Source organism: Oryzias latipes, chromosome 22 (assembly GCF_002234675.1).
Source record: "Oryzias latipes chromosome 22, ASM223467v1".
NCBI classification, from domain to species: domain Eukaryota; kingdom Metazoa; phylum Chordata; class Actinopteri; order Beloniformes; family Adrianichthyidae; genus Oryzias; species Oryzias latipes.
The window spans coordinates 22,459,889-22,478,391 of record NC_019880.2 but is presented as its reverse complement, the minus strand read 5'-3'; the positions used below and the strand labels follow the sequence as shown (position 1 = coordinate 22,478,391).

Here is an 18,503-nt window from a genome sequence, read left to right as displayed (position 1 = left end):
GCTTAGAGCTGCAGATGGCCTTTTTCAGTAAATAATGCGACAGTCGTTTGCAGCTTCGGATGTCTCCTTGGTTTAGGGGTGACGAATACCATCTGGCAGCTCAGGTTTCCTTCAAAGGGTCTGTCACGTCTCGGAAGGCTTTGAAATGCAGTAAGTACTGACACACACACAAACACACGCACACAGCAGAGAAAAAAACAGGCTAAAGGTGAATTCATTTACAGACCAACAGGTGGACTCTGGAATTTAAAAAAAAATGTTTACGTACTTTTCAGGTTAGGGGTACTGTATTTCCCTACTATACAGTGCCCCGGATTACAATGGGCACCGTCAACGAATGGTCTTTTTTAAAAATTATGTCATATGTAAGGAATACCAAACTATAAGGCACATTGAGGGCTTTTAAGTGCACCTTGTATCATGAACACACCTGTGTCTAAAACAAGAATTTTAACGTGAAATTCAAACTTAAAAATTAAAACTTTTGAATGTTTCTGCACTAAAAACTCAGTGAAACAAAGAAAAACATCTTAAGTTGAAGCGTAACTACAGCATACTAGGAGTGTAACAATTGACTAAATCGATGAATTGATTTATATTCCTACGATCGAACAAGATCGAACTGTCTGAAGAAAGTTGTTGATCGAACTTAATCTGATCAGCCTATACCAGGGGTTCTCAAAGTGCGGCCCGGGGGATTCGGAGAGAGAGCCAGAGCAGGTTCCTTTGAGGAAAAAGGTTGTGTTGGCGAGGAGAAAAAGCGTTTTCAAGCTAAGTGGACAAATGCTTACTTTGTCATACCTTATGGGCTGGACAAAGTCATGTGCCTTATTTGCAAGCAGGTAAATGCAATGCTCAAAGAAATCAATATAAATCATCGTTATGTTACAAATTATAAAAACTATAACAAATTTACCGGCAAGGAGCGCAACAATAAGCTTCAACAACTACAACAAGGCTATGCTGCACACCAGATAATATTTACAAAAATGGCTAAATCCAGTGAAGCTGTGACAGAAGCTAGCTATGTTGTGGCTTTAGAAATAGCCTGGCGTAGCAAGCTCTTCATTGACAGGGAGTTTGTAAAAAGAATGTTTGCTGAAAGTAGCTGACATTGTTTGTCCAGAGCAAAAGAGAAAGCTTGAAGAATTAAGTTTGTCAAATGATACAAATACTAAACAAGTAGAAGATCTGGGCAGCAACGTCCGACCACAACTAGGAAAACATCTGGAGGGCCTGGTTAACTGTACAAATGACACTTGGTCATTAACGTTATTAAAAACAACTTTTTCTGTTTATCCATCCCCCCCCCCCCCCCCCCCCCCCACCAAAACTGGACCCCAGTCTAGTGTAGAGTACCTAATTTGGCCCTCCGCTACAAAAACCTTGAGGACCCCTGACCTATACCATTAAAAAAATCCTTTCAAAAAGAAATAAGTTGATTATATCAAATATCAGAAAGTACCATTAGGATTGAGACATGGTAGGTTCATTTTGCTATAATGGAAAAAGAAATCACAGCGGACAACACACGTGTTGCAGCAAAGACGGATCAGTCCATCATTCCAGTCCAATGTGTGGACAGACTTTGAATAAAGTCATGTGACCATCCAGTGTCTAGAATGTTCTAAGAATGTTCCCTTTGGATTCTTTGGATGTGGAAAAACAACAGTGGTGAACTTTAGGAAACTAACATGTGAATGGATTTGACATTCATTCTAGTTTACTTGTTTGTTTGGACACATATTTCATTTAAACTTAATGATCTGTAAGAAATCCAGGAATCTGGAAAACTTTACTGGTTAGTAGCAGGAATTTCTGAGTCTCACTGGTGGAAGTTTTGGATAAAGATGTTCTGTTCCATTTCAGGTCATTAAATCGGATCAAAGAAGATCGTTCAAAATGAACAAAAGTCGCAAATGAGTCGTATCAATAACCACAAATTATGATATGAATCAAGTTGTTAAAATAAATTGTTACACCCCCAGTATGCACTTCTGGTCAGCTATCATTAGAGGCTCATTTTGGTGCAATTGACCCAGTTTCCATGAAGCTGATCAGCCATTGACTGTAAATGCAAACTTGACTGAGTGACTCCTCACCCCTGGCGTTCCTAACAGGAAGTACCCGCTGGCTCCAAGAAGTCAAAATTCCAATGACAAACCCATCCACACACTGGTGGCGGCTCCGCTGCCGAAACACTGACACCAACCTTCCACCAGAGGCAAGGTGGGTTTCAGTGTCTTGCCAAAGGACACTTCGACAGATGGGCGGAAAAGGTGGGAATCGAACCGGCATGTTTCCGATCAGAGGTCGACCGCTCTACCACTGCACCACGGCCGCCATCAACTGTAAAAACGTTGTATTTTTTAGCCTGGTTATCACATGGGTTGGTACTGAAGATATTTTCCTCATTTCTACAGTTTGTTATGGTTCAAACTGTAGTAATAGAGTTTAACATTTAAGCTGAGTAATGTATAGCAATTAACACCTGCTCAGTGGCTACATGTCAGCCTTTACTAAAGCTGTTTTTCTGAAGAACATTTTAAAATAATGGAGAAGAAATCACTTGTAAAATGTTGGTACATTTGAGCCTTTACAGTGTCTGACCTCCTTCAATTACATTTTTCAACTCATTATTGGCACTATTGAAGAGACCAAAACGGCTGTTTTCTGTGTCAGAACCTTGAATTGATTCACTTACATTTCCATGAAAAATTATACATTATGATCAATCTTAAATTGTGGATTCATGTCACAGGGTCAAAGCAAAATGTGTGACTTAGCAATGACCACAAATTATGCATCTGTCATTGTTTTGTTTTTTTAATGGTAAGTATAAAAGCGCAAGCAGATGGAAATGTGTGTCTGATGCAAACATTGTGCAACACAGAGGAATCAAGGATGTATGAGGGTGAAACCCAAGAGGAACGAAGCTGGAAAGAAAATTACAATCTCAGGGAAAAAAAAGCTCACAAAACAACATAACTACCCTTTTTATTGTTATTATTATAATCCATGTTGCTTTGTGTGTTTAAACACTACATATGCTTGCAAACTGCTCTATCAAGCTACTAAAACAACTTTTGGGACAAATTTGAAACCCTTGTGATAAAATCCATCAGTTTTTCAGTCTGAAAAAATCCAAATGCATATTCCAACACTTCCACCGGGTGAAACGGTGCCCATTTAAAAAGACTGAATGCATTTGGAGGCAGTTGGGGGCAGTAAAGGTATACTTTTTCTGGTTCCTGCAGACAAGTGTGGAGCAGCAAAATCCCTGCACTGTTTTATGTCCAAACATTATTATGCGCATAGAAAAACATTTCCTCTCACCGTTTCCTATTAATGTGAAGACAGGTGAACCTGTGGTGACACAAGCGTCAAAGCTGCAGGTCTTCAACAACAGGAGGGGCTTTATTTATAACACTGAAAGTGCAGCCAGTTTCCTTTTGTTATTTCAGAGCTAATTTAGCAGGTGTGATTGGCAGGAATTATTGTTCTGAGGATGTCTGTCTTTCACTCAAAAATCCGTTTTTTCTTTTTAAGTCACGAAACAGCTTGACTCACTTTAGGGCTGACGAGCATCTCAATGAAATGTCCGTTCCTTGCATGATCTAAGATTTAAGATTTTCTTTGAACTTTTTTTTTTAATTTTATTTTTTTTGTCTTATTTTTCTTGTCCAGTACAGCAGTTACACAGACATAGGTTGAGGGCCTCCAGGGTTGAATACATTTTACTATTCATCATTTGGCTTGGTGTGCATAACTTTTTTTTATGGGCAGCAACACAAACGTGTTTGCACCACACTACATTTACGTTGAGTTTTGTTTTCTTACCCGTTTGCTGCTGAAAGGAAGAGGGGAGAGCAGTGCATTTACCGCAGCATGAAATGTGTTTCAGCTTTTTTAGCGGTTGAACTTCAAATTTATCAAAACTAAATGCGCTTTTGCAACTATTACCTTCCCCAAGTCTGTACATGGAGCATTCAGTTATGGGCTTTACTGTGGAGAAACTGGCCAGCTGCCCCTCCTGGACATGATTTTAGGATCACCGTTCCCAGAACTCCGATTGGCCCCGTCTGTGTGGAGTTTGCATGTTCTCCCCGTGCATGTGTGGGGATTTTCCAGGCTCTCCGGCGTCCTCCCACAGTCCAAAAACACGCTGTATAGCTTGATTGATGACTCTAAATTGTCCCTAAAGTGTACTCGAGTGTAGTTGTGTCTCTGTGTGGCTCAATGGACTAGCAAAGTGTCCAAGGTGTATGCCACCTTCACCCATCAGTAGCTGGCGGGTGGAGAAAATGGATGGATAGATTTTGGTAAAATAGTCAGCTTCAGAAGGTTGTTTTTTTTCCTTTAAAATCCAAATCTGTTTTTTGTATTTTCTATCTAATTCTCTACGCTCTGCAATGCAATTAATTTCGTAAGAACAGTTGTGATTTACTTAATGTCAGTAAAATAAAGCAAATATAGCATTTATTACTACATTTTCCAGAGCATCAAACTGCCTTCTCCAACGCCTCTCATTCTTCTCTCTTCATTTTTCCCCCTTAAAGCTGTCAAAAACAGACATGACACCAAATGGAATATGACTGCAGAAGGAACTGCTTGTTCTATTATTAAAAGCTGTCTGCCTGTCTGATCCAAACCTGTTTCTGTAAAAAGCAAAAGAATATTCATTTGAGCAGAAAACAAGTTTTTTTTCGGAAAATCCACTGACCATATATGGAGTTCTGTCATCAGCGCATCTACAAAAATTAACACATCCCTACAACCACGCACATCTATACATCCAAACACATCTACGTGACCACACACATCCACACAAATCCATACACCTACGTGACCATTTACATCAACAAATATACATCTAAACGACGACATACCGTATTTTCACGACCATAAGGCGCACTTAAAAGTCTAAAATTTTCTCCAAAATGTAGGGGACAGCCTATGTGGCCGTGAGCGTAGAAGGAAAAGACGGCATGACAACGGGGGAGGGACGTGTGGGCGTGAACAACAGAACAACATTGTTTACAACATGGCTAAAGCATAGTTGAAACTGCAAGCTATCAGCTATGCGTAGGAACATGGGAGCAGCTGCCAGAGAATTTCAAATGAATGAATCCATGGTTCGCAAGTGGAGGAAGCTGGAAAACAAACTCCGACACATCAAGATGATGCAGCTGACTTTCCACGGAAAAAAGGCGACTGGAGTGATGGATTAACGATCAGCGATCGTTATCCATCGACATCCCGGTGAGTCACAATGTCGAGAAGAATGGGAGCAGCACGGTAGGATACGCACAACGGGACAGGGCTTTTAACGTTGTGGGACGCAGCGCCGGGTCAGTTACGCCACAGTTTGTGAATGGACGGTGGAAACTTGGGCCAATGTGTCTGCTTACACTGCTTTCTAAGTGCCGAAAAGCCAACATCATTTATAAGGAACCACACGGCAACGAGACGGTCTCTGATGAGGACCGAAGGGAACCCAGCGTGTTTGATAGAAATTTTGCCCAGCTGTTCATTTCAAATACAGAAGATGAGGACTTTGATGGATTTTAGGATGCACACTAGCATTCATGTTTTACCGGTATGTGTTAACCTAACACCCATAACTACGGCCGCGCCCTATAACCCTGTGCGCCCTATGATGGTGAAAATACGGTACATCTTCAAAAATGGACGCATTTACAAAACTGTAAATGTAACCACAAACTCTAATTAGAACACATAAGGATTTTCTGTACAGTACAAACCTACACACAGTCACACACTTATAAGGTAATCCACAAAGACAATTGTACACTCTACATATAAAAGCTTAACACATATGTGTGTATACTAACACTTACACTTACTTCATACATCAGGGAGGTGAAAAAAAAAAAAAGGGGAGTAGGCAGGTACAGTATGTTTAGCTGGACCACTGACAAGAAATGAGCACTGGATAAAGCCCCCCCCCCCGGCGTCCCAAACCTGAAGTACCTGCTGGCTCTAAGGAGCCAAAATCCCATAGACTTAAAAGCTGTTTCTCAATAATTCTATTGGTCAGAATCCTTGCTCTGATACATTTTCTTTCACGTGTTCCTGATAATCCTAGTTTTTTTAATGATAATTTTTCTTTATTGCAAGTTATTCAAGTTATAAACTGACCAATCAGACGCCTCAGTAAAAGCATGTGACGCCTGCTGGCCCCCACCTTGAACGTTTGACAGATTCTCCTAAACTGTTTTCAGCTAAAGGGGTGTGGACTTCCAACATGCCCCCTCCTGATTGGCGACAGTAGTTGCCATAGAGACCTTGACTCAGATCTACTCGGATCACAGTCACCTGGCTCCAACATGGCTCCATCAGTATCGCGGAAAAATGATGACTGAATAAGCTTCATTTTGATATTTTCTCTGGGTGACATCACACATGAACCTTCCAGTTCTCTCTTCTACAGTCAACGGATGGGACCCGCCTTCGCTAAGCCCATAGTGGACTCCAACTTTTCGGGCAGCCAGACAGCCGTGGAAGAGCCTTAACCACAGACAACCCAATACCGGTCCCCCAGGGACAGGACCGAAAGGACACCCACAGGAACCCCCACCACCGGAGAGTCAGAGGGCGCAGGAGCACAAAGAGTAGAACACACAAAGAGAGCTACTGGGTGCACGGGGTCCTATCCAGGGGTCCCACACATTTTAATACCCCACCAGCCCCAGATGAAATGACACCTACCAACCAAGGGTCCTGAGCCCCCACCCCCCACCCAAAAGGTAAATGTTTGTGTCGATTCACAGCACCGTCAGTCCTTCAGAAAAGCCTCTTAACATCACATCAGGCCTTTACTTTATTGATGTGGTAAACTACATACATCCAACTGACAACTGCCCCACCTCCTGAGCTACAGTTAGTGCAAAACAATTTTCATGCGGTACACTACAAAAAAGTACCTTTTCATTTAAGAGGCAATTTAGGAGGCAGAACTACACGGTGTTCCTCAATTTCCTCCATGAATAGTAATAGACAGAGCTGTTCATATGATTGCTTCAATTGAAGCAAACTAAGTGCCCTCACAGACAGCCTCCTTCAACCAAACACACAATTGTCAAAATCCATATCCATGAGGTGATTTCATGTGATCGCTCTCCTCGCCACCAGTCTCTGTGTTTGAGTAATACTTACAGAACGCACGCAGAATACAAATGAGGAAGACAGGGAGCCTTTTTTAATCTTTGTTAATCAAGACCAATAGGTAAAATATAAATGTTAGAAAATGAATAAGTCAGAAAAAGAATGTTCAATATCTTCAAATAGATTTGTTGTTTTATGGCACATTCTTGGTGTAACCGTCACATAAACACTTTTTTTTATGTATTATGTAACATCTATGACAATTAACACACAACATGTTAAACTATTGACCAATCATGTTGCCTGTTCAGTCTTCGAGCACATTAGTTTCTAGACATTTCTGAAAGACTTTGAAGTCTCTATAATGACTGGGAATTCTCTGGGAAAGTACAGGCTAGCTTGTTTTTTTGTTTTTTTGGATAAAAGTGAAGTTTAAATATTTCACGCTATTAACAACGTTTTTAATTCGTGTTGTCATTTTTGTGCCGTGACAACAGATTGAAGACTTGGAGAGTTAGCTAGCAACAACCCAGTGTTCCACCTGCTAACACACTGTTAGCGTCAGCTTTGAGATGAAACAAAGATAACGAGGTTGTATAAATGTAGTGGTCCCATTACCCCCCATTATCAAGGTACATTTTACACGGAATAATAACGAAATATTGGTTTTACATTACAATTTAACATAGCAAATATCAAAACATTGAGTCAGTTGGTTTCATAAAAATCTACATAGTCAGTCTGTAATGCGAAGTTATGTTGACTGATCGACAATGTGATTTTTCTCAATTTCAAACCATTTTAGTTTTATAGGAAAACAGATTTTTTTTGTTCTTTTATCCAGCCAAATGTAAAGTCTTCAAACAATGATAAAGCTAGTTTTTCTGCCTGCATGACCAAATGATAATGAGTGCATGGAACATGTTTGTCTAGAGTAGGGGTCGGGAACCTATGGCTCGCGAGCCATATATGGCTCTTTTGATGGTCACATGTGGCTCGCAGACAAATCTTTAATTATACTTTTTTTTTTCATTAGACCAGTCCTTCTCAGGTGCGATGCGATGCTAATGAGGGTGGGGGGTAGTAGTGGTGCTTGGAGAAAATAAATCTGCACTACTATCAATTAACTATCATCTATTATTTCACAGAGTTTATAACAGCCTAAAACCTGCGATCCGCCGTCTCTTCAACTGCACGTTCCCATCTCTGAGAAAGAGCGCGAAGGTGCAGCAGGATGTGTGAGGACGAAAGGGGGGGGGGCACAGACAGCAAGGTGAATCGCGCAGGGATTGTCAAAATTTAAAACACGCTGCCCGTCACATACTGCAGTGTGTGAGTATATGTTTGGCTCCACGTCTGCATGTGAGCGATCTTTCTCACATCTATAGAACATTCAGACCAACCTAAGATCAAGTTTAAAGTCTCAACACCTGCATGAAGCCAAAACTCGCCACGTATCAACCAGACTAGACCATCAGCAAAACTACGCAGCACCAGAATTTGTAATAATGGTAAGAAATTCTCATCATTTATTTGCAACAGCATAATAATGTTATTAAAAAAGAATCCACAGACTTATTGTACTTTAAAAGTGTTGAAATTACATCAAATACACACATTCACTGGTATATTTAGTTTTAAACTAAATTTAAATTTATAGCGGACTGAGTTAAACTGGTGGCTGTTTGGTTGCGTTCTAAATTCCGGAGTTCATTGAATGCATCAAGCAGAGATCTGATTGGCCCTCAGTTCTGTCACTCAGCCTGTGTTTAAGGAGTTTGGACCAATGGGGTTCAGCTATTGGCCAAATAAGGTATATGGGAGGGCTGTGGCGGCAGTGAAGAAATAGAAAGTTGGGAGAAGCGCTCTCCTCTCGTCTCGGTGGGAGAGATTCAAGAGTTGCTGAATTAATTGTACAGCGTTGGTTACGGTCTAGTAACCAGAATAAAGAACCTTAAAGAGGTTAAGTCTCAGTGCCTCAGTGTGGGAAGGAGACACTACATTATTGTATGGCTCTTTCGAAATTACATTTAAAAATATGTGGCGTTTATGGCTCTCTCGGCCAAAAAGGTTCCCGACCCCTGGTCTAGAGTATAGGGACATCTGCATCAAGTGTGTTTGAAAAGGACTTGGACCTTGCATGTCAGAAGTGAACCCTGAGTGCCCTTCCCCTTTGGATCCACTGGATTGTACCTGAGGTTGGAACAACATTTAAATCCTTTCTGAGAGGAGTTACAATGTCGGTGAACATGACAGAAGGAAGAAACAGCTTCAGCAATATCGTTGTTGGATGGCTGGCATGCTGCCTTTCCGTCTGTCTTTTTATTGGTAATTTTAGATCTGCTAAATCCAGTTTAAGGAGGAAGCACAGCAGCAATTAGGGCTGCTGGAGATAAAAGCATCCATTAGACTCTTATTATCTGGCTGACAGGAAAATGTCTTCATTTTAAACTGAGAAAAGAAGCCAAAATTTGCAGCTTGAGCTAATGTGCAAAGATGTTAAACATTGTTTCTTCCCACTTAATGAAAGACTGCCTCAGTCGTTAAAGCTCCAGATATCTGACATTCATTAGCAAACGTGTCACAGGAGCAGAAGGCACTTGATGAAAAGGCAGAACTCAAATTCACTGGATATTGATCTACCAATCAGAGGGTTGGTGGTTCAATTCTTGGACAGCCTGTTTGCCTTGATATCAATAAGAGAGACACTAAAGGTCACATTTTCTGATACTTAAATCACTTTAACAAATACTTTTTGGACTAAAATAAGAGTTTTCTAAAAGGAAGTTCAAGACAAAGTTCTTCATTCAGGTCTGTCTCTCCATCCATGGAGCTAGTTCTTCCTGAAAAAGTTAATAGTGTTGATGCATCAAATGCAGTCGTCATCTCCATTCATTGTGGTTGAAGCACTGTTTAGCCAATGAAAGAACAGCGAATGCTGAAAAGCAGTGAAACTGAGATCTGACTGACTGCAGTTCATCTTTGCCCTGATGACCACGGAGAACCGTCAGAGAACCGTTTAAGAACCCTCACAGGTCAAGCACCGGACAAAAGCACAAAAACACTCTGACTTCATCTGGCATAGAAAAAATAGGAAGGCTTACCTCTCGGCGTCGTGAGGCCCAGCAGCTCTGCTTGATCTTCCAAACCACAGCGGCCACCAGCAGCAGAGACAGGAAGCAGCTGTGAAGACATGAAGACGTGCTTCAGTCATGAAGGTTTTCTGTCGTGAACGACTGCAGAGGGGATTTCAGCACGGTGCATTTTAACAAAGCATTTCACAATCCTACTGTAGAAGAAAATTCCAGCTTTGCTGTCCAGACGGGACAGAAGGGGGGCTCCAACTCTAACTTTTTAAGGGACAAAACAACTTCCCTGACAGCTGTTTCAGCTGAAACTAGTTTCATTGCTACACAGATGATTTGCTGTCAAATCTCTATTTTGAAGGGATTTTGTGGAGTCTTGTAAAAGCCTGGTTTCCTCTGCTGTCTCTTCCTTTGCTCACCGGACCACAAAGTTCTCTGTTCTTGTCTGAGCAGCTTGCCTCTTGCCTCTAACAAAGGGGGATAAAGAGTGAAGCAACAGACCTTGAAATGCTAACCTTGAAAGAGATGCGGCAAATCAAATGACCAAAAACATCATCATCTTTTAAACATAACCGGATAGAAAAAAATGACAGAGAGAATGTGTAATTCTGTCTTCAACAGCGCAGTGGCAGAACCTTCTTAAACAGCTTTCATTCTGTCAACAAATGGGAGCTGAAAGAACGGCTGCAGTTCTGCTGCTCTGCTGTCAGCTAACCCTGAACAATGACATGAATAAAAAGGAGAACGTGAGAGGATGCAGTTATTGGAAACAAGAGTCCGTCCAGCTAAGATTACTAACATGTGAAGTTGAGTTTTAGCAGGAACATTCCATTGATTCTCTTTAAGAACAAGTTTGCTTTACTCAAATTATATTTTCATCCAAGATGAAGGACTGGCCTGGACTGGACTTGAGGCTGGTGTGTTATAACTAAAAAGGTCAGAGGTCAGGGGGTTTAAATCCTGTTGCAATGGACCGAACAAAGAAAAATGTTTGCAATTATTTTTGTCATTTTTCTTTGTTGAGTTTGCAGTGTTGTGTGCTTGTGCCGGCTTCCTGGCTCTTTCTTTACTTTGATCAAGACTACATTTTTGCTTTGAAGGCAAACAGCATCTTGGACAACTTCAGCACAAATTCGTCTGAGCTTCTGTCAGCAGAGTCCACCTTTCTGATGAGAACAGCTTTACCCGTAAGAGTCAGACGTAACCTTAAAACCTCTCAGTTTCTGCGTGAAAAGTTGTTTCATCGTTTAGATCACTGTAAAGTTTCAAAAGCTCTGCATCTAAAACTGAAACTGCAGAGACGTTTCAGCGTCTGTTGTGAAGTAAAAAGCTGATCAACTAATAAGCTAATTAAACTAGCAATGCCTGTAATGGTAGCTAAAGCTGAAAAGACGTCAAGCGTACACATTTTTTTTCTTCTAATTGTGTTGTGTGTGTGTTTTCTTTTTTTGCATTAGTTTTGGTTTTGTGTACAAAACTAAAAAGTAAACGAGGACAAACTCCGGCTTTGGTCTGTTTCAGATTCATCGTGTGAAATGTCTGGTATTTGTTATTCGTCTGAGTGAAGTCAGACTCCAGATGAGGCCAAATCCACACTGGTTTACTTAGGTATTTAACAAGAAGAACCCCTCATGGATAGGGCTGGACAATACATTCATTTGATTGATAAATTGGAATTTGAATTGTCACTACAACAGTACAAGTACAGGTACGAGATCACTCTTTGTATAGGTGTTTAAGAAGGTTGATTTTTGGGAAAATCTGGCTGTTTTTTCCCCCCAGGACTCAGAGTAAGGTCAGCCCGCCTGCGTCTCGCCAGTGTTGCCAGATTGGGCCGTTTCCCGCCCAATTGGGCGGTTTAGGTTCTGAACTTGAGTGCAAGGTTTGGGGTCAGTTCAACCAGAGTCGTGCAGTGAGGAGAGGCACGTGAGACACTACCACCCACGTCATCGTCCTCTCCACCATGAGCAACTAAATATGTGTCCAATAACTGTTCCATAAATGCTTTTTAGATGCAACATTTTAATTTTGGGAGGCTTTTTACTGTTGGTGTTGCACAAAATGAGGAAAAACACCAAATCGTTTCTGGAGTAATCTCAGGTGATATTTGACTTAGTTTTGAATGTTTTATAATTTTTACAATGATAGATTCACAAGCAGAGGTTTTTAAAAACCCAATCACTCTTTAATTGCATTTCATGCATTTATTACATTTGCTTTTCTTTCACTTCACTTAAATTCACAAAAAAGAAAAAAAATGCAGGAAAAATGTATTTTTTTCCGCTTTCCTTCTTTTTTGTTCCCGATTGTTCTCAATGTTTAAGAAAAACACGAAGTGGGGGGGGGGGGGGGGGGTCCACGTCCTGTGGGAGTCCACTGTCTTATGTTTTGCATTGTCGAGCAGCAAAATCATTGATGTAATATCATTAAAAATGTCTCAAAGTTGGACTTTCAATCAAAATGCGAGGTGATAAATAAAGTATGATTAATTACTGCTAATTAATCCCTGATTAACTTTTTGTGGGACCTGGTGGTTTTTGATGAATTTTGGGCTGGAAAACCGTGACTCTATCTGGCAACACTGTTTCTCACTAAGTGCAGATGTTAAACAGAAGTTTACATTTAAATACAAGTAATGACTTTTAGTTTCAGAACGACTTTCTAAAGTCATAAAACCGGTGTTGTTCTAGACGCACTAATGTAAATGATTGATGACGTCATCGAGTGGCCGTAACGTCCAAATGTGACGACACTATTTGACCGAGAGGTGGAAAAAAAATCAATTAATTTGGTGTGAATAGATTTTTGTTACTCGTTGACTCTTGACTCCGTGAGACGGTTCTTGTCGGTCGCACTCATTTTCCTGACTCCTTAGCTTCTAGTGTGCTGCTTAATGAAGGAAGAGTTGTCTTGACATTACGGGGGATTGACTTTCTGACACTGCTAGTCCTGTTCTGCTGAGCAGGTAAAGACTTTCGGAACACTGCACTCACTTTTATCAGAGTTGATCTATATCCAAAATACAGTGAGGATGTCTGCTCCTGAGCAGTTTTCACTGCAACAAATCTAGATGATTTCACACGTTTGAGCATCCAGAAAAGACACATCTGCATTATGAAAAACAGAGCTGTTTTCCCAGTTTGACCTCCTGTTGGCTCCAGTTTGAACAGACATTAGCAGCTGCCTGTGCGATGGTCATTTTGGTTTAAGTCGCATCTGTAGAATCAACAGAGGGGGGGGCCTATTTGTGTAAGATCACAGAGGACGACCTGCTAAAAAGTATCTCAGGGTTTGAGGAACATTTAATTAGGAACTCCCACGCTGGATCAGAAGACACTTAACTCCTGGCTGATTTTTCCTCCTAGTTTTTAATCCAATTGCATTTCTCTGCTTTAATACCTCCTGTGATGCGCTCAGATCTTTAATCTTCTTTGTAACCCTCGTCTGCTCAACCTGTGTCGCTCCTTAGAGAGCCAGTCATTCAGGAAGGAAAAAAAGATAAAAAAGCCCAATCGCTCCAGGCTGAAGAGGACTCTTAAAAGATCTATCCATTCAGCCGTCTTATTGATCCGCCTCTCTGCTGCATGCTTTAAAAGGGGCGGCGTGCTGATGAACGGCCGGCGTGAAAAGAAATCAGCCGCACATCAAAGACCTCCGCTCCTATCAAGGTGGGAGGCAAAAGAGAAAAATGCAAACAAAGCAGACAGAGGCATCAAACACAGGCGTGACTTGGAAAGGAGAGGCCTGGACTGATGGAAGATTAGAGAAAAGACGAGAAAATATAAATGATTGGAATAGAAAATGGAATGAAATAAAAACTACAACCAGAGGGTAACTTCAGAGAAACAAACACAGAAGAAACACAGTCCAACTCAGTAAAAGCCTGAAATCTGCAGCTTCTCAGACGCGACCAACCATGAAAATGAAAATGACATCAACGTCTTTTTTCTACAGATGAACCGCAGAGGAGAAGAGGGAACCTTCATTGTTGCTCTGTCTGGGGGCAGGGGGTGGTACCCTTTGCAGCTATGCTTATTTAAACACAACATTCACACCAAGACGAGACCATTACTACAGTCACAGTGGAGGGGTGGAGCGGTCAACCTCTGATTGGTGTGTCGCAGGTTTGGTTCCCGCCTTTCCTTCCCATGTCAAAGTGTCCTTGAGCAAGGCGGTCAAGGTGATCTGGCTAATGCTTTGCTGTCACTGCATGTATCTGCACACGTGCACGATGAGTGTGTGTGCATGCATGTGCAAGTCTCTGTGAAAAAGTGTGTGTTGTGAGTAAATGTGTGTGGAGGATGTGTATCAAAAAGGCACTTGGGTCTTCATGAAGGTAGAGAAAGGCTAAAAGAATCCAGCATGACCATTTTTAATTGAAAATACACAAATACTAAAAAGAAGATTTAATATTTTAATATTAAATATATTTAATTTTGATCTAAGATTGTCTAGAACTTTTATAAACGTATGTTTTCTTCACTGAGAGCTTCTCCACATCTAAACAGTCTGCTCGAGCACCAGGAAGGACCAAACATGCGGCAGCTAGGAAGTGCGATGTGCGAACCTTTCTCCATCAAATCTTCATCGGGTTCAACACGTCGAATGCCGTCTCCTCCAGAGGAAGAGGAGTGCAGCAAAGGGGCGCTGAGGCCACAGAGGTGAGCTCTGACGAGTCCCGGCCTGACCTCAGGGTAAAAACCAGCGCACTGCCCCATTGTCCAAAGGCTGCTGAAGGCTGATCCTGTCTGCTGCTGGCTTTCACTCCAGGGTGGGAAAAACTCTCACGTCCTACGTTCATGGTTGGAAAAAAAGGTTCTGATTTATGTTGGCATTCAAAAATTGAATAAAGAAAAAAAGATTAAAGATTGTCTCCCATCATATTCAAAAACAAACTACTAGTTTTGAACAAATATGTATTTTTCATTGTACAGTTACAGTTTGAGTAAAGTATTTTTTCATGCTAAACATATTTTTTGGCTTTTAAACCCTTATAAAGATGTATATGGTGCATAAAATGGGAGTGAATGTATTGTTTTTTGGTTAAGGTTAAACTTAAAAAAGGTTAAAATGAGCGTTTCCATTTGAGCCTGTTTAACACTACGAACATTTTGCACATTTTCCACAAATGAAGTGTCGTTTTTTTGTCATCCATGTTGGTTGGTCATGCATATTTTACATAGTTTATAAACAATTTTTATGTAAATCTTTTGCAATGCATATGGAAATTTGCTGCAAATGTTGTGCTGCAGATGCTGGTAATTACAATATGTAAAAGAAAAAGTCCAACAGAATGTTCTCCGTTTCTCTCCGTCACAGGCGAACAGTCGGACCGGTGTAGAAAACCAAAACTATTCGGCCTGCAATAACCGTTCGGGGTCTTTTCGACTGAGGATAACGTCACACTACGGTAACCCCACTTCCTGATCTGCTGTGGCTCTACATATTTTCATCCCAAAGTTACTTTCCCTCATAAGTTGTGTCCGACATTATTCCTTGTAATGTTAACTATAAGTGAACATGCATTGAATAGTAATCATAATAATAAAAGCCTGTTTAGAAGATAATCTGTCGTAGCTCTGTTTGTTTACAACCGCATATCTTCCATGGTAGTATCGTAATTTGTCCAGACCAATCACTATCTGACACGTCATTGGACCAACGAACAGCCAATCACATAATGTGACGTCAGCATTAGCCCCAGCACCCCGAAGGACCCCCAATGGTTATTATAGGCCAAATAGTTTTGGTACCTACACCGGAAACGAGGGCTCTCTCTCTCTCTCTCTCTCCTGCAGGCCTTCGTCTGTCCGTGTAAAATCCTGTCGAAACACATTTCCACAAAAGCCGGAGCTGCAAACGTGTGCTGGCTGAGGAAGCAGGAGCGGGATGAGGTGAAAGGACTGTGGTCCTCCGGGGACTCCCTGGGAGTGAAGGAGTGAGAGGTTCACAGGGTTTCAGCTTGGTTCCTGAAGCCTTCATCCACACGCAGGTGAAGAAGAGGAGGAGCAGAGAGTAAAAGGTTCTGAGTCCAACAGAGTGTTTCCATTCAATTATTAATTAGACTCGGAGCAGCTTTCAGCTTGTGGTGGATCTATAAAGAGAAAGGATTAGCGGTGAGGAGCTTCTTGCGCTTTACCTGCAACCGAACATGAGGTCAGACGCGGAAAGAGCAGATAGATGCGTGGGAAGGTAAAAATAAAAGGGAGGAACAATTTTACCAAAAAAGAGAGAGCGTCATCCTGCAGAGGGGCTGAAGACACAAAGAAACAAATAGTCCGAACGAAAGAGGGAAACAGGGTGAGGACAAACGGTTCTCAAAGGAAAAACCAGGTGAAAGCTTGATGCCATGACGTCCAGAAAAAGTTGGAGAAAGAAGGAAACAGAAGAAAGAGCAGCAACTCTAAGAAGACTTGGAGCAGCAGAGCTGCAGGCTGGGTCTGAGTGTTTGTTCTGCATTTCCACTGATGATAAAACAAAGACCATCTTCAGTCTGCAGCACAAAGACCATGTCTGCACTACGGCACAAAGACACCGCTGACGGGGAACAGAGTGTGTGCAGGTTTGAGCGCTTCAAAAACTACAGAAAGCAGCTGAAATTCAAGAATGTTGACTCATGTTTACTTTCTCTACTATGTAAAAAGAGAATTACACAACTATTTTAAATAAAAAGATTTGAGATTTTTGGTAAAATAACGATGTAACACTTCATTGATGCATCGATTTCTATATGATCCAACCAGATCAATCTAAACTACTAAAAATTTTGTTATAATTAAATAAATTGTTATTTGATATTGAAAAGTACCATTTGGATTGAGGTACAATAGAGGTAAAAACAGCCAAGTGCATCACAGCGGACAACACACGTCAGGGCTCGACATAGCCATTTGTCCGCTGGCCCGGTCCTGTTTTTCGAGCAGTGCGGACCACAAGACTTTACTTTTCACTTGTCCGCTCGGGCCACTAAAATATTTAACGGTTTATATATTCTTCACCTTTTTCAATAAAGTAAATTTTGCGAAAACGTGTAGATTTACCTCGTCTTCATAATTTAGTTTTTCTGCTAGTCCTGTGTTCAGACTTCAAGGGTTTCTATGGGAAACCTTTGATCACTTCTCCTTCTCTCCCGCCTGCGCGCGCGCGGCTTTCACTGCCGAGCACCACGCGGCACGCGCTCACTACTGTTTTTTTTTCAAACTTTATTGAATGTAACAATTCAATACAAAACAATGTTAAACAGCAACAACGAAGGCACAAGCCAGTGGGTTATCATTACATTTGATTATAAATCCGACACCGTCACTGAAGAGAGACTGAAGCATGTCAGAGATGTGGAAGACATGGCAGGAATAGATAGGAATATGTTGGATGGAGTAGTGGGTATAATTAGTAGTATGGACAGCAAGATATTTAATGAATGCATTGAAGATGAAACTGTATGCACTAAGCTTTAAGCTGAATGTCAAAGAATCAAAGGCAACTCCAAATACCTGAATCTCAGACTCAAATGCAGTAGAATGTTAAACTACTAAATTTTGTTTTTCTTTACAACACTTTAAGCAGTAAGTATTTCTAGTTAGCTGAATGATCTCAGTTAGACCTGCACAATATGAGGAAAACTCGCGATATGCGATATCAGAGATTAAAATTGCGATAACGATATAATTTGCGGTATATAAACAAACAGCAAAATAACCAAATAACCATTCCCAGTTTAAAAATTATACTCCAAATGACCCACGTTGACATAGGTTACAAACATCTAACATAACAGGGCTCCATCTGATTGGTCAACAATGTGAAGGCGTCCATCCGATTGGTCAAATGCATTAAGGGATTTATTTGATTCGTTAAATGGTTCAAGCTGCCATTAGATTGTTTTAACACATTTGAGGTTTATGATTTATTGCGATATTTGACGTTAGAAGCAGCATGAAAACTTCTTAACTAGTGTTAACTACTACACTGCAGTGCTCTCTTCAAAACATCTGAAACAGACTAGAGCAGATTTAAGTTTGATATGGTCTATTTTCAGTCATTGAAAAGTGTAGAAATAAGTGATGTCACCAGAATGCACCAAATTGTACCATATTAAAAGTTTCCGGGGGGGCATGCCCACAGACCCCCCTAAAGTTGCAAGCACCTGCGGAGCGGCGGGTCCCGCTATGCGCGGTGTCGGGCCAGTAACTTTCAGGCAGGGCCAGTAAGTTTCAAAAACTACTGGCCCTGTGGGCCAGTGCAAATTTCTGGGCTATGTCAACCCCTGCACGTGTGATGCCATCAACA

The 18,503-nt window shown here is 41.2% G+C and overlaps 1 protein-coding gene across 4 annotated transcripts in view; it reads right to left on the bottom strand.

Moving 5' to 3' along the window:
* The window catches only part of atrn (attractin), a 143,473-nt gene that overhangs the window by 47,043 nt on the left and 77,927 nt on the right, over positions 1-18,503 (bottom strand). For 3 of the 4 annotated variants that reach the window (XM_023951772.1, XM_023951771.1, XM_023951773.1), the window contains exon 26: positions 10,233-10,311. In XM_023951772.1, the coding sequence (XP_023807540.1) occupies positions 10,233-10,311 (79 nt within the window). Of the gene's footprint in view, positions 1-10,232; positions 10,312-15,906; positions 16,309-18,503 lie in introns of those variants that run through there. The other variant, XM_023951774.1, reaches the window with a different exon arrangement.